The sequence below is a fragment of the Nycticebus coucang genome, chromosome 2 (genome assembly GCF_027406575.1).
Source record: "Nycticebus coucang isolate mNycCou1 chromosome 2, mNycCou1.pri, whole genome shotgun sequence".
NCBI lineage: Eukaryota > Metazoa > Chordata > Mammalia > Primates > Lorisidae > Nycticebus > Nycticebus coucang.
In genome coordinates, this window is record NC_069781.1 from 62,067,435 (window position 1) to 62,084,847 (window position 17,413).

A 17,413-nucleotide genomic window follows, 5' to 3' on the forward strand; every position below is an offset into this window, starting at 1 on the left:
TCTTCTTAGTTAAGTATCTCAAGAATGGAAAAAAAACCCAATGTACTCAATACTATTATGAAATCAATATATAACCACCCACACTTTCATACGAAGGATAGAACACAATTATAGCCCAGAAAGAAGGAGAGAAGAGCAGGGCAAGGGGAGGGGAGGGGGAATGGGTGGAGGGAGGGTAATCGGTGGGACCTCACTTAGTGTGCATATTGCAAGCGTACATGTCACATATATTAATAGTAGAGTATAAATGTCTAAATACAGCAATTAAATAAGTGAGGTGAATGCTGTGTTAACCAGTTTGATGTAAACATTCCAAATTGTATATAAAATTAGCACATTGTACCCCATAAATGCAGTAATACACACAGATATGATCTAATAAAAAAAGAAGGAAAAAAAAGAATTTTCTGTCCAGAACTTGAACACATTTGTACACAAACATGCATATACTTAATACAGAGATGTATTACATAAATAAAAATTAAGATTTGTAGTCATTTTGTTTTCCTTCTCAATTTCATATTTATTGTGGTCAAACAGTGTATTTTTATAAAGAAGTGTTTGCTGTGGTCCAGAAAAGCTAATGAAGGGAAGTGAAGGAGGAACATACTTCCCTTGATCCAGCCACTGGATTAGCAAACAGCCATTCCTCAGAAGGCTGAGTAGTTAAGCTGTACTTGAAGAAGAACAGGGATAATAATACCCCTTTCCTGCTTTTTTACAGTTTAAATGCCCTGTGGAGTGAGAGAAGACTTCAATCCCTAGGCTTGTGAATCCCTTATCTTTCCCCAACATTAAATTAATTTTTAAGGCTATTTATTCAAAGTTGACTTAACCACTAGAATAGGAAAGATCAGACAAATCAGCTGCAAGAAATGAAGTATGAGGAAACCCGAACTCTTTGACAAAGTATTCCTGGGAGTAAATGTGTTGAATGAAGCCAGCGGGTAAATGATAAGGGCCTTTACACTGTGGATGTAAGAAAGCAATTTATCAAGAGTACATGAACTCTCTAGTGACCACAAGTCAGGAGGAAACGAGAGTGGAGGAGGAGCCCTGAAAAAATACATTTGAAATACTAAAAAACCCATATGCACTTTAAAATCTCTCCATTATTATTCAGAAATATTGGTATAGTAAAATAGGAGTTGCTCAGAGTATGCATATGCTATAGCCCATACTGCTAGGAGATAGGGTATGAGGAAGGCAGTTGAGAAAGGCCATGCCATAGTTTAGAATTCGCAGAAAGCTTGGGTATGCTCAGGTGTAGTTAAGACTTGAGCCCAGGGATTGTCTAATGGCCATTTGCCTGACTCATGGAGTTAGATGACCATAGTTCAGGCTTACGTGTTTATCTTGTTTAATTTCTAAATGGTGGATATATGTGTATCATTCTGACAGGAAATGGTAATGCCTTTTGTGTTCTCGTATATACGAGTTGAGAGCACCTCTCATTTTCTCGTTAATCCTCGCAGCATCTGTTTGAGCCCTGCAGATTAGACAATATTATCATAGAGAAACTGAGGCAAAATGTAATTATATTTTCAGCAGTAGGGGTCCCAGAAACTGAGATATAGATGGGGACTAAAGTTTATTACCTTATCTTGGCTTTTAGTGGGAAGAGATGGCACTTCTTAAATTTAAAGAGAAAAAGAGCTCAATTGTTGAAATCTTAGTTTCCTTAAAACTAATAAAGATATTTACTCTGAAAATGGTCATCCTCAGGGGCGGCGCCTATAGCTCAAAGGAGTAGGGTGCTGGCCCCATATACCGGAGGTGGTGGGTTCAAACCTGGTCCCAGCCAAAAACTGCAAAAAAGAAAAAAGTCATCCTTAGTTTTCTCTACTAAATTAATACAGTTAGCTGAAAAACACAGAAATTTCCAAATTTTTATTTTATCATTTGTTTCTCTTTTCATTTATACTCTTGTCAGAATTATTAACAATTACTAAATTATGACTTGAATTTCTTTCTTCTTCTTTTTTCCTTAATATCTTTCGGAGTACATGCCAGTAAACACGAAAACTAACATAAGTGACTAAGACAAGAAAAATTGGGAGAACTAAGTTTTCAGAAAATCCTCCTTAGCTAATACAACCTGAATTACATTACTAGCCCGCCACACAGATGTCAGCTTTCCTTTTTCCCTCTAAATTAGGTCTTTTACCCCTATGGTCCAAAGAACACAGTCCTCTTCCTCTTTAAATATTCAGGTATTATAAGGGGTGAATCTTACTGGTTGAGCCTCTCGTATGGCATGAGTTAGAAATTATTTTATTTTGTTTTTTGTGGGGGAGAGGGACATCAGAGTTAAATTGAGTTGAGCCACAATTACATTAACAAATTAATTAGTCAGGTTTTTAGCCCTACCCACAGTCATTTAAAAATATCTTCAGTGACTCTTCATGAAAGTTGAATGTTTTGTATTTTCTGTCATAAATACATTGAATTTTTTAAAAAGAAAGAAAAAGCAAAGGAGAAGAGAAGAGAAATATTTACATTGCAAGATCTTGCTTAAAGTGGTTATCATTGTAGAAATGCAGCTTTGGTGTCTTTCAGTGGTGTTTCTAATTTCTCTGTCCTTTCCCTTTATCTCTTTATCTCCCTCCTCCCCCAATCTCTGGAACATTGGTGGGACCACCACAGCCTTGGATAAGCTCAGCACGCAGCACCTGTACCACCCCACCCAAGTGGAGATTGTGCAGTCTAACGTGGTGTTTGACATCAGCAGCCTGATGCTGTACGGGACACAAGCGGTGCCTGTGCGGCTAAAGATCCTGCTAGACCGTCTCTTCAGCGTCCTGAAGCAAGAGGAAGTGCTGCACATACTGCATGGCCTGGGCTGGACTCTGCGGGACTATGTCCGAGGATACATCCTTCAGGTAGGGGGAGGACTTGAATGCTGGTGTCTGGGGCCAGCTTTAGGATTGGGGGTTGCAGGGTGAGAGCCCTTGGCACCCCTGGTCTCCTTCCTTTCCCCTGCAGACAGGCATGCACACCCTCCTCTGGTGAAAACGGTCACTTCAGCAGGCTTGTCAGGGAAGGAGAAAGAGACACCCAGTAGGCTGCCACACGGCCTCAGTGGTGTGCATTAGAAGGGGAAAAGTGGTCTGTTGACTAGTGTTATTTTGTTTGCACCTTTTTGAATTCAGCTGTCTCTCCCTACTGCACGGGCTTTCTGACTTCTCCAGCAAATCTTATTGTAGTGTAATTAAAAGGAGGGCTAGTTGAGTGAGTGATGGGTGTGGGAAAATCTGAGATTATCCTTTGTCTGGGTTTGTTAGGGCTTTTTCTCATGCTCAATCTGTAGGTATGGCATTTTACTTGTTTGTGTACCTTCACTATTTATTGTTTCTTCATCTAAATTGAAGGAAGAACTGCATCCTATATAAACTTAACAACCAGCAGGCCTCACATCATAGCTTTTGGATGTCTGTATTCTGAAACATGCAGACGTGACTATTGACTTGGCCTTCAAGCACTTATTCTTCCAGCCTTGAGCCCCTTCTTTGCATTAGTGACACTTACAATCTGGTGAGGGCCTTACGACTTTTCTGAGAGGCCCATAGCCTTCACCCACCCTCAAGCCCCACCCCCTTCCTTTCTTCATGTTTTTATAATAGTTATGTCATGGGTCATTTTGCATTGTATACCTTGCCTCTGAAGTGTTTTTATGGCCCTCTGTCTTCCCTTGATGGGTAAATATTGAGAAGAACATTTTGGGAAACCCCAAGATCCAAAAAGACTACACGGGATGAGGAAGAAACATCCGCTTCTGCTGAAGGAGATCTCAGTTTGAGAAAGAAAAATCTGAAGTGATTTTTGAAATTTCCCATGGAAATAACGCTAGGAGAAATGGCCCTTCCAAAAAAATTATTTTTGGCTGTGCCAGCCTCATGTGGCACTGGAGATACTGCCAGTATTTATTCCCTGAGCTATCCTGTGTTATATGCAAGGCCTTGGCAGCCAGGTATGTGATGAGTGAGTAGGTTCAAGTCTCCCCCTCACTTTAACTTGGCATCAAAACACACAAATGCCTGTCATTCTTTTATGTGGTATCTCCACGTATTTAACTGTGACAAGAGAGCACTGGAGGCATGTTGAGTAGAAGTAGGAGAGGTGGAATAAACTGTCTTCTCTAGAACAGAATCCTTTCTTAATTTAGTGAGAATCTCAAGTTGGAAGGCCTAGAAAATTTGGCCTTCTGAAAATGAGATGATGGTGATAATAGCAGTAATTAATATATTACGTTTTCAGTTTACAGAGTATGTTCACAAGCATTATCTCATTTGCCTCAGGATGGGGACATTTCAGTGGAATAAGTAGGAAGATAAGTTGTGGGTGGTCAAGGGAAACGAAGGGCACATAAGGTCCAAGAGGAGGGAGCCAGGAACAACTGGAGCATGGAGCCAGTGTCTCCCTACTTTATACTGCCCCTAAAAACACATACAGTGTCGTATCCTTCTGCAGTCATTTCCCCGCAAGATTACTAATAATCTATTGCAGGTGGGTTTTACCCTGCATGCAGGAACAAACCTTTTACAGATGGTTGAACTCTTGGCTAACAGTTTGCCTTTCCTTTATTCAAAACCTACAGGTATTTTGGTACCATCTTTATTACCTCTACTATGATGTGTATATTTACATCATTATTGTCACATTTCAATTCCACATGTATTTTTTGCCTCAGATATCTGGAACATATGAATTAAGTCTTTCTGTCGAAAAGATACAGGCATGGCCAGGCTCATTTGCCATCTTAGCAATCCAGCTCACTGTAGCATCTTGAAGGCAGCAAATTTAGAACATGCTGGTGCTTGTGTGGTATGGTGGTGTTATTCTGCCTTGACTAGTGCCTGTTTTTTATTTTACTTAAAATAATTGTGTAGGTGATATTTTTTCCAATATTTCAACATATCTCTAAGGCAAGTATAGAAAATACACTCCTTTAAAATGGACTCTGTATTTCTTTTTTTTTTTTTTTTTCAACAAGGGCCCAGAATTTAAAGCTATAAGATTGCATACTTACAAACTAAAGTTTCTTATTTTGAAGGCTAACATTGTATATAAAGAACATTGTCATTTATTGTGATATTTAAATTATAATTAATTTTTATTAATTTAATGAGATTTTGGACAAAGCCTAAAATTTAATGTCTGAATTTACTTCTCAATTCAGAATCCAAAATTAACATTTTGAGAAAACTATGTATTTTTGTATTGGAGGAATTTTAAGTTTAGTTTCTGTCTTTTTATTGATTCAATTGATGTAATATAGATTAAGTTTAAGTGATGCTTTCTGTTACTTTTAATCTACTTGTTTCTTGTAAAAACAGTTCTTAGTTTAGAAAAAAAAGCAAAACAATACAAAACTGTTAGCACTTATCACTAGTGAGAAAAATGTTCATTTTTTTAAAAAAAGAACTATAATAGTAAACTTTTTTCCTTCTGAATCAGTGTTATTTGATAATTGGCTAGTATTTTTAAAATTATATGTAGTAATGATAAGTTATACACAAATTATTTTAGTTACAATTCTATATGGCATTTTTGTACAAGCAGGCCATACACTTTTATGTGTATGAAGACTATGGAAACCTGTAATGCACTGCTAGTGTACAAGTCATTTTATCTGGCTAAAACACATAGTCTTGTAGCCCTCAAGGCATCAATTTTAGCATTATTGCTCTCAACAACAGTATATTGAATATTATGTCAGTTAAAGGAGAATAATTATCAAGGCAAGTTAGGGTGGCTGTTAGTCTTACCACATATTGACTTGGTTAGCAGTTGGCTATAGATTGTATTACTGGGCAAATGAAGATATACGGTAAGTTGAACTGGTCAGGCCAGGATATTAATTTAACTCTCTGTGGGCTCAAAACTGCATCCCTTATGTATACACAGCTACTTCTGCCTTTAGAGAAACTTTTGAATATGAAAAAATGGCAAGTGTCTGATCTGATTTTGAATTTTTGGATGTAAGAGGGAAAAGGGTACAGGTCATTCAAAACTATTGTTTAAACATGTATATGAAGAGATTATTAAAGTGATGATAATGATGCCGTGGATTCATTTAAAAGACTGGTATAGGCTGGGCATAGTGACTCATGCCTGTAATCCTAGCACTCTGGGGGCTGAGGTGGGTGGATCGCTTGAGCTCACAAGATCAAGACCAGCCTGAGCAAGAGTGAGACCCCATCTCCACTAAACATGAAAAAAAAATAAGGCAACAGGATCGCTCAAGCCCAAGAGTTTGAGGTTGCTGTGAGCTATGACACCATGGCACTCTACCAAGGGTGACAAAGTAAGACTGTTTCTCAACAAAACGAAACAAAACAAAAGACTGGTATATCTGTCAAGAATCTCATACTTCTTTGATAAAAACTACTTTTCACTTATGTGATTATCTATATGATTCATAAGATGGCCAGCTGGGTGCGTCGAAGTTGTAGCATAGGTTGGCCCATGACTGTTTATTATAAGAAGTCAGGTGATATCTTAAAGGTAAAGACCCCAATATTTTCCTGTATACTTATTAAAGTATTTATTTGGAAAATACAGAAAAAGTGAGGTAAGTTTTAAACATTCTCCCCACCCAACCCCCCAAAACCCAACAAAAATGAGAGTATGCAAGTTGATATTGAAGAGTAAACATGAAGGAGCATATGATTTGTTTTCTGCTACTAAAGAATAATTCTGATTTCAGGTCTATATTTCATGGTAGATTTATTGTAAATGAATAAAAGCAGTTCTTTGTCCCTGCTCCATTCTCCCTCCAACTTTGACCTAAGACATAAGAGATTATCTTTGTTGAATTTAGTTATTTAAAAATCAAATTTTCACACAGTTTCTTTTCAGTTTGAACACGTAACCAACTTGCCTAGGCTTGTACACCAGCCTGTGTGTGGAAATCTTGTTTGCAAGTGGGTCCTGTCAGAATTCAGAGAACCAGTTCAGACATTCTGAATACTTAGTAAGAGGTCTGCAGCTTTGTGAGAAGAGTGATAGTGATGTACGTTCCAGGTCTCCTGTGTCTTAATAGAACAATCAGCGCTTTAGAAGAGTATTTCTCAGAGACCAATGAGGACCTCAGTCTTTGAGATTTGGGAGGAACTACACACTAGGTCCTTCCCTTAAACTTTATGATACATGTTAGCATGACACAGGCTCTGAGAAGTTCTGGAGTAAGTGGCCTGTGAGAGTAATTTTCACCAACCTTGCCTGCTTCATATCTCTTCCTGTCAAACTCATCAGAAGTATTCAGTTCCTGAAGGTACCCAACTTGTCATCCTCAGTGTGGTATATTTGTACATAAAATTTCTTCTGCCTGGAGTACCCTACCCCTCTCTGTGCATGGCTAATTTCTTGTCCTTTATGTATCAGCCAAAGTCGCACTTTCTTACAGAGAACCAGTTTAACCAATGTAGGTCTTCTCTAGTGTGGCTCTGTCTTAGGACTCTGTTTCCTTCAAGGTCCTATCACAATTTAAAATCCATCAATTTATTACATCAACTGTTACAATGTTTTTTTCTGGCTTCCTCAGGAGGGAATGCCACAACTGCAGTGTGCTCAATAAATATTTGTTAAATGAACGGGTGAAGAAACATGCTTAACTTGATGTGTCACTGTGGAAGTCATGGAATATCCAGTAACCTCAGCTGGCCCGGCTTCATGGGGACTGATTGCTGTAGCAGCAGCCGGGCTGTTGAGGGCAGTCAGGAGAAAAGCAAAGGCTCCCAAGCCTCCTCGCTAGTGGTTTGTGTAGAATAAGTGTTTTGTGGTATCCATGTGGTAGAAAACATCAATATTAAGTAAACACTTGAATTTAAACAGCCCTTTGTGGAGCAAGTTCACGTAAGTTAGCTCTTAGAGTCCTCTGATACCATCCTCTTGTAGATACTGTCAATGAATTAACATTTGGTGTAGCTGAGGCTCAATGAGGTTAAGTGACTTTCCCATGAACATTGAAGCTGTTATTGGGCAGAGTTGATGCTCTGTAATTTTCCTGAAGGTAAGAACTACGTATCTCTTATTCACCACCATAACCCACCTCTCACCATGCAGCCTGGTATATAATACAGTGTATTAAATTTTGGAAGGAGTAAAATTTGAAATCTGACTTGAATTCGGGTCTCTGACTCTATGGACAAGTATCTGAACTTTTTTTTTTTTTTTTTTTAAGACTTCCACCCTGTCTTTGCAGAATATAATATGTAAGAGCATGTAGATTAAGAATGGAGGGGGGAAAGGAGAAGGCCTGATAGTCCTGAACTGACAGACTAACTTAAAATACCTCTTGTGACCAGTGGCATATCACATATGTCTGACCTGAGGCAAAATTAGGTGACATGGGTTCCTGGTTTATGTTCCTTTTCTTGGTTATTTCCAGATAATCCAGTTTCTTTTAGGTCATCTTTACTTCATCATCTAATTTCCACGACTAAAACTTGTTCTCCAAATTTGATGTTTATCATTAATGCTTTATTGGAAATTCTGGTCCTTCCAGGGATACATGCCTTTTGTAGTTGAATTTAAATACAAAGGTTTTGTATTTAGTTAATAAGACTTCAGCTACATTATGCACAGAGGGATGGAAGAGAGGTGAAGTAGCTTATTACTAGTTCTGTAAAAGAATGGCAAGTTAGATTGTAAAAGGGCACTGGATATTGAGTCAGAGGTTTGGGTTAATGTTCCCGTTCTGCCCCTGATTTATCTATGTGAATATGGAAAACTTTGCCATTCTCAGCCATAGTTTCTTTATCTTTAAAGTTAAGATAATCCCTTCTACCTCTCTTGCCATTAAGTTTGTAAAGAAGTGAAGTAACTGGGGCCAAGGGCTGGGCATGGTGGCTCACACCTGTAATCCTAGCATTCTAGGAGGCTGAGGTGGGTGGATCGCCTGAGCTCAGGAGTTAAGAGATCAACCTGAACAAGAGTCAGACCCCGTTTCTAAAAATAGCTGGGCATTGTTTTGGGTCCTTATAGTCTCAGATACTGGGGAAGCTGAGGTAAGAAAATCACTTGAGCCCAAGACTTTGAGGTTGCTGTGAGCCATGACACCACAGCACTCTACAAGGGTGACCAAGTGAGACTGTCTCAAAAAGAATAATAATAAAGTGAAATAAAGTAGATGAAAAGTATGTTATGAATTCTTAATTAACTGGTGTTTTAACTTATACATAAAGTTAACTCTTTATGTATATTATAGCAAAAAGTCATTAAATACCAAAACATAGTTTCTCTATAGATGTCAAATGCTTAGAAAAAGATATGAAATACATTTTAAACTTTAGTCAGTATCAGTAAGATAAATGCTAGTTGTTTTAGTAAGTAAACCCTGAAATATAGTGGCCTGATAGAACAGGAGATTGTTTTGCCCTCTCAGCAGCCACCATTGTTGGGACATGCTTTCCTTCCAGGGATGATGTGATAGGTCCACTGCCATTTTATGGGCTCTGCCATTTTGTCTTAAGATTCCTCATTCAGGTGGCAACTCTGAGAGGGGATAAAGGTTCTGTATACGATATTTTCGTGGACCAGACTCAGAAATGTAATGTGGGGCACTTATTAAATGGGCACATGTGGCTGTGTGCAGTGACTTATGACTGTAAATCCTAGCACTCTGACTGTAAATCCTAGCACTCTGGGAGGCCTAAGTGAGTGGATTGCCTGAGCTCAGGAGTTAGAGATCAGCCTGAGCAAGAGTGAGACCCCCGTCTCTAAAAATAGCCAGGAGTTGTGGTGGGCACCTGTAGTCCAAGTACTTGGGAGGCAAGAGAATCACTTGAGTCCAAGAGTTTGAGATTGCTGTGAGTTATGAGGCAACAGCACTTGAGACCAAGGGTGACAAAGTGAGACTCTGTCTCCAAATAATAAATAAATATAGGGAAATGTGACTGAGGGGAGGGGCTGAGACCTGTAGGCTGGGTAGCACCTCTTCATCAAGGAAAATGAACATAAGTCTATCCCCAACTCAGGTATAGAGGAATAACCACAATTATGTCTTTTTTTTTTTTTTTTTTTTTTTTTTGAGACAGAGTCTCACTTTGTTTCCCTTGGTAGAATGCCATGGGGTCATAGTTCTCACAGCAACCTCAAAGTCTTGGGCTCAAGCAATTCTCTTGCCTCAGCTTCCCAAGTAGCTGGGAATACAGGCACTTGCCACAATGCCCAGCTATTTTTTAGAGACAGACAGTCTTAAGCCTTGCTCAGGCTGGTCTCGAACTCAAGCAGTTCACCCACCTCAGCCTCCTAGAGTGCTAGGATTCCAGGTGTGAGCCACCATGCCTGCCCCTCAGAATTGTGTCTTTTATTTACACAGTTGGACCAGGAGAGCTTAATTCAGTAGAATTATGCATTGAATACAGGTTTATGGGTTTGAATCCCGGCTGCAGCTCTTACTAGATGTGTGAAATGAGGCCTATGTTGTTAATCACCTTCATTCCTTTACTTGAGGTATAATAATAGGACTTTATAGCTTTGTTGTGAAGATAGAATAAAATGATTCCCCAATTGCTAAGTACCAAGCCAATGCTAGCTGTTAATATGGTGGATTAGAAAGATGACAATAACCTTTTGGCCAGAGATGGCTTCTTCTAGTAATTCACCAAAATGATGAACACAAAGGGAAAGAAAAGAGGCACCAGAGGCACTTGATATATGTTCTCTAGGCCTTTTAGAAAATATGGAGGTGGACTGGAGTGGTACTCATGCCTGTAATCCTAGCACTCTGGGAGGCAGAGGCAGGTGGATTGCTTGAGCTCAGGAATTCAAGATAAGCCTGAGCAAGAGCTCTACTAAAGGGGAAAAACTACTAAAACTACATCTCTACTAAAAGGAAAAAAACCTAATTGGGTGTGGTGGTGCATGCTTGTAGTTTCAGTTCCTCTGAAGGCTGAAGCAAGAAAATTGCTTGAGCCAAAGAGTTGGAGGTTGCTGTGACCTATGATGACACCACAACACTATGCCCAGGGTGATGGAGTCAGACTCTTTGTCTCAAAACAAATAACATGTAGTTTTTCCTTTGGCCGCATACATGCTCATGTACAAGAAAGGTGATATTGTAGACATCAAGGGAATGAGTACCATTCAAAAAGGCATGCCACACAAATGTTACCATGGCAGAACTGGAAGAGTCTGCAGTGTTACCCAGCATGCTATGGGCATTTTTATTAAGAAACAAAGGCAAGATTCTTGCCAAGAGTACTAATATTTGTACTGAACATATTAAGCACTCTAAGAGCCGAGATAGCTTCCTGAAACATGTGAAGGAAAATGACCAGAAAAGAAGGAAGCCAAATAGGAAGGTACCTGGGTTCAACCAAAGTGCCAGCCTGCTTCACCCAGTGAGGTCCACTCTGTGAGAACCAAAAGACAGGAGCCTGAGCTGCTGGAACCTGTTCTTTAGGAATTCATGGCATAATAAGCATACTGCGTAGCATATGTGAGAACAAGTTGAAAGGGGCGTCAGGTGCTAGAGCCTATTCCCTATGAATTCATGGCATACTGAGTATAAAAAATAAAAGGCTACTGTAAAAAAAAAAAAAAGATGATGATGTCAACTATTATAGTCTACTGCCAACCTGGTTATTTTAGAACTTTATTTGTAAAGTAGCCTTCAATCCTGGATTCTATGTTTCACTATCACTCTTAGACCAGAGTTCCTTTCCAACTAGTAAAGCAAAAGGGTAGCTGATATTTAATTATCAAGAAATAATACATACCTACATTAACACACAAACTTTTGAGCATACTTGAATATAAATACAAGGCAGGAGAGTATAGTGACAAAGACTTTAGGATTTCAAGTTGGATAGACTTGGGTGTGAAACTTGGTTTCATTTCTTGATAGCTCTATTACCTGAGAGAAAGAACATATTTGAACATCAGTTTATTCATTGATAAAGGTTAAATGAAATAATATTTGTTGGTGTCGAAACATTTATTTGGTATATTTAAAACTTAGAAGGAAACTGAATGACCACTCTTGGGAAAAATATGAAAATGATAAGATTCTCGATTATACTAATCATCAAGTAACAGCAAATTAAAATGAGATGTTATATACTGGCCCAAATAAAATAGATTAATAACATTGGTATTTGTTAAGGATGTGGAGCAAAAGTACTTTCTGACCCTTCTGATGGGAATGCAAATCGCTTTAATCTGTTGGTAGCTTAATATATTAATGTGGCAGTATTTATTAGCATCTAAATGCATATATGCTTTCACTCAGTAGTTTTATTTTGGAGAATTATTCACATAGAAAAAAATCATCTCATAAAGATATATTTAACAGAATAATTTATTGAAACAGTTATTCAAAATATTAAAAAAACAGAGGGAAACTGAATGACCATCTGTAGGGAGATAGTTGAATAAATTCTCATTTCCTAATCTGGAATAATACACAGTTGGTAAAAATGCTATAGATCTCTTTTAGCTATCCATAAACCTAAAAGACTGTCTACTGTATAATTAAATATAACAATATAACATATGGCAAATATATAATTAAATAAAGTAAGGTTTATGATTGCATGTATACTATACCTCCAGGACTGGTATTGCATAAGGGAGGGAAATACTATCTCTTTTACTAATTATCTCTGTATTGGCAGAAATGTTTACATGAGCCATGTGTTTGTTTTTCCATTCCTGAGATACTTTGCTTAGGTTAATGGTCTGTAATTCCATCCAAGTTATTGCAAAAGGCATTATTTCATTTCTTGTTATAACTGAGTAGTAGTCCATGGTGTGTATATACCATATTTTCTTATAATCCACTCAAGAGTTGATGGGCACTTCAGTTGACTCCACATCTTTGCAAATGTGAATTGTGCTGTGTTAAACATTGACGTACAAGTGTCTTTTTTAATAAAATGACTTCTTTTCCTTTGGGTAGATACCCAGTAATGGGGTTGCTGAGTCCAGTGCTAAGGCTACATTTATTTCTTTGAGGTATCTCTGTACCGTTTTCTGTAGCGGTTGTACTAATTTGCAGTCCCATCAACAGTGTATAAGTGTTCCTTTCTCTCTGCATCCACGCCACATCTATTGTTTTATTGACCTTTTTGACCATTCTGACAGGGGTAAGGTGCTCTCTATTGTGGTTTTAACTTGCATTTCCCTAATGATTAGTGATACTGAACATTTTTCTTGTATTCATTAGCAGAAGTAACATTTATAAAGTGTTTGGTGCAGTAACTAGCCTATAGCACTCTTACAAATAATAGTAACCATTGCTACACATGCATTTGCATGTGTGTACTTTGTTTAAAGTGATGGCCTATTCTATATATGACACTATCATTTCTGTCATCTTTGTATTTCTCTATTTTATCAACCCTTCCAGTACCTCCAAGCTCCTGGCACAGAAAGAATGAGTACTTGATGAATTTGTTAAAATGATTAGAGTTATCTAGGCTTTCAACAAATTGCATAAAGTAGAACATATTTAAAATAGGCAGGCTTTATTATGGTTATTATCTGGCCTCAAAGATTTTAGGTAATTTTTCAAATAGAAAATTTTATTGATTAATTAATATGTGCTAAGTACATAAGAGCACATCTCTCAGGAAACCCACACTCTAACGGGCAAAGCACTATAAACAAATGATGGGAAGTCGTATGATCTAAACTACAAAAAAATGTACAGATGATCCAGAACAGAAGGGATTCTTTGACGGACAGAAGGGATTATTTGACTCTAAGTAAAGATTGAATTACCACCACCATGACATAAGAAAAGTATCCTTGTATCATGTCACCAATATGTGAATCTTTTTTTTTTTTTTTTTGTAGAGACAGAGTTTCACTTTATCGCCCTCGGTAGAGTGCCGTGGCGTCACACGGCTCACAGCAACCTCCAACTCCTGGGCTTAGGCGATTCTCCTGCCTCAGCCTCCCGAGTGGCTTGGACTACAGGTGCCCGCCACAACGCCCGGCTGCTTTTTGTTGCAGTTTGTCCGGGGCTGGGTTTGAACCCGCCACCCTCGGTATATGGGTCCGGCGCCCTGCTCACTGAGCCACAGGCGCCGCCCAATATGTGAATCTTTTTCACGAGAAAAGGATCACATATGTGTTGGTCAGGATCCTCCTGTCTATGGCAGAGATACACAAAAGAGAGATGGTTCAGGGCAGTTTGTTGTATTCATAGTGTCTGTTTTCCAGAGTGCTTGGACCACTCTACAAATACGATCCTGGCAATCCTTCTAACCTTTCCCTATTAGAGAGAGTTTCAGAGAGTATTATCCCTAGTTTTAAAGTTACCGTGGCTAGAGGCCTTAGGCAGAGTCAATGCTGGAAATGGAATACAGGGATTTTGAATTCCTTGCCAAAGCTCTGCTGGAACAGCGATGAAAATAAACACCTTAGATCCAAGGACATCACTTGATGTTTTGTGCTTGGAGTTAAAATGAAAATAATCCTCCCTTTATTTTTGTGCGTGTGGGGGAAATATATATATATCACCAGGATGGAATACAGTGACACCGCTGGAATAGTGTTTGTGTCCGTGGAACATGGAGAGGGGTTTTTACATTCCCCAGGAGGAGGAAAAATGGGTCTACAGTTCACTGGCCAGTCACCATTTAGTAAGAATCAGTGTAGGTTCACATAAAATAGATATTCTCTGTAATGGGCCCTGATTAAAGCATGAGATCTCCAGAGCTGTTGCTCTTACATGCTTTTTGTTGAATTTTTAAGGGAAAGTTCCTGAGCTTTGAGTTTAAACTTCAATTCTACCACCAGTTAGCTTTCTAGCCATGAAAAAAGTACGAAACGTCTATAAGCCTCAATTTCCTGATTGTTTCTTCTTAATGGAGTTTCTGAGATGAAGGGAAATAACACATTAAATTCATAGTAGAACTCAGTAAATTTGATTTCTTAAGTAGAGTGATCTCCTAATCCCCACCCCCCAATCCCTTAATCTAGAGCAGTAGAAGATTTATGAATCTTCTAGTTGGCCATACATTTTATTTGTGCTGCTGTGACCATTTCTGGTATTTCCTCCAATTTGACAGAAGGGGCAGGTGGACGATGAGAGAGGCTTGCATGGGAACTGAAATCTATTATGACTACCACAAAGAGTCATAGGAAGGCCCTCCAGGCCCAGTCCTAGTCTACCATCTGTTTCTTTTAAGTAACCTACACTACAAGTGCAGATATGTGAAATCATGAAGAGCTGTGAAAGGTAGAAAATGCGATAAGGATCTGTGTGGGTTTCAGGAAGCTTTGGCTCAATTTCCACAGATGGGGTGAACATGAATACTGATATATTCATTTGATTCATGCACAATAGCCGTATATGTTATGCCAACATCAATTAGAAAAATAGAATATGGGCCAATATATTTGCTAATAGAATCAAAGTGACCCCTGCCAAATTGAATTACTCCAGGAAGATCTGTTGAAAGAAGAGATTCTTAAGGAAGAAGAGGAATATTGTTACTCAGAAGAAAGGATGGAGCAGAGCATTTTCCCATACAGGAAGAACGTTATGTTGGAAAGAGGTGTGAACAAGTTGGGGAGGGGGAGATGAATATGAGCTGTGGGATTGGTGAGTGTGGTTAGGCCAGGCCTGGACCTGTTCCTCTGAGGTTCCTCTTAATTCGTCTGATGTTTGCATATCCCTACTCCTTTCTAGGGGAAGTGACTAGTTATTCTGGCATTTGTTATCAGTAGCCACCTCAGATTTTAAAAAGCAGTCATTGACTATTGACTTTGTAAACTGTTGTTTTAGGAACCTGCTGGTATGGTCCTATTGGTGTCTAGGAAGTGTTTTCTTACGTTGGTGACAAATTAAGTGGTCTGATGTGTCCTCTCTTTCTCCCTTCTCCAGCTCCTCTCTCCCTCTCTCCCTCTCTCACTTTCTCTCTCTCTTTTCTCAGTCCAGGTAGACCTGATATGGGGGATATGGATGGCTACAGTAGTTCATAATACACATGGCCCAAAGATAAGAGAATGAGATATCAGTTGGGATGCATTTTCTGTCCAGAACTCATCTTCAGTTATGGCGTATTCTTACCCCAGAAAAGCATTTTTCAGAAACTTTGACAATCAAATGTTCTTTCTGTAAGGAAATGCGTTAGCCTGGTTTCCTTTTTCTCTTGTAATTTTCTCTCTTTAACAAAGCCATAATGATAGTGTCAGAGGCAGCTTTCTAGTTAGTATGAGTAATGTGGTTACTGTATTTTCTATTTTTATTTTAATATGCTTTTCCTGCTGTGGATTTTTTTTTAGTTTTTTGGTTTTAAAAATAGCACTTGAGTAAATGTGGTTATTCAAAAACACTGGTGCGTGGTGGCTCACGCCTGTAATCCTAATACTCTGGGAGGCTGAGGTGGGTGGATCGCTTAAGCTCATGAGTTTGAGACCAGGCTAAGCAAGAGCAAGACCTCCTTCTCAAAAAAAAAAAAAAAAAGCCAGCATTGTGGCAAACGCCTGTAGTCCCAGCTACTCGGGAAGCTGAGGCAAGAGGATCTCTTTAGCCCAAGAGTTTGAGGTTGTTGTGAACTGTGAGGCCACAGCACTCTACCAAGGGTGACAAAGTGAGACTCTGTCTCAAAAAAAGAAAAAAAGAAAAAAAAATACTGGTGTATATTGTGCCCTCTCTGGGATGCAATTTTGAAGGAAGCCTCTGTGCACAACAGGCATTTCTTTCCGATTTCTCAGTAGGATAAATAGGAGAATGTTTGGAACATAGACCATTGACAATATTGTCTTATGTTCCTGGTAGGACAGGCTTAAACAGTCTACTATCCCATAGGTTTTGTCTCTTGAATGCCCGTTAATATTAAATCTATTTTATGGTATTTTGATAAGACACAAAATTATGTAGCTGGGGAAGCACCATAAATTGCTTCATTTGTTTGCCTCTTTTTAAGGCATGCATGTTTAGAAATTTTAAACTAACAATTACAAAATGCACTGAAATTCCCCATGAAAGAATAATTAAGAGCTACTTGTCTCTGTGTGCTGTCATCTCTGCCAGAATTAGAGTTCATGCTGAGTATATTCCATTGAGTCAGCCATCATTCCATCACCAGCAGGGATTGCTTTTCTACATAATGACATGTGAGGGAATGTCTGCCTTGCAGTAGCTATGGGTTCTTGCCAGATTTTTAGATCCATAGAGGCAATACTGGGAGCTTTTCAATTCTAAATCAGGGTTCCAATTCATAATAGCTGAGCCAGGGAAACTGAGTTGAATCTGTGGCCAAAACCATGGTAAAAAACTACCCCTCCTTCCCTTCTTGTAGTGCTTTATTGCTTTAAAATATGAGTGCCTCTGTCCACTGATCCTCTGGTGACTTTCTGTTGGATTCAAATTGTGGTCTCTTAGGTGAAAAGGTCAGTGTATTATTCATTCAGCCACACATCGATGGAGATTAACTGAGAACTGTACAAG

The 17,413-nt window shown here is 38.8% G+C and overlaps 1 protein-coding gene across 8 annotated transcripts in view; it reads left to right on the forward strand.

Moving 5' to 3' along the window:
• Window positions 1-17,413, forward strand: part of BNC2 (basonuclin 2) — a 485,316-nt gene that overhangs the window by 332,336 nt on the left and 135,567 nt on the right. For all 8 annotated transcript variants that reach the window (XM_053572246.1, XM_053572235.1, XM_053572240.1 and 5 more), the window contains one exon: window positions 2,647-2,882. In XM_053572246.1, coding sequence (XP_053428221.1) covers window positions 2,647-2,882 — 236 coding nt within the window. The remainder of the gene's footprint in view (window positions 1-2,646; window positions 2,883-17,413) is intronic.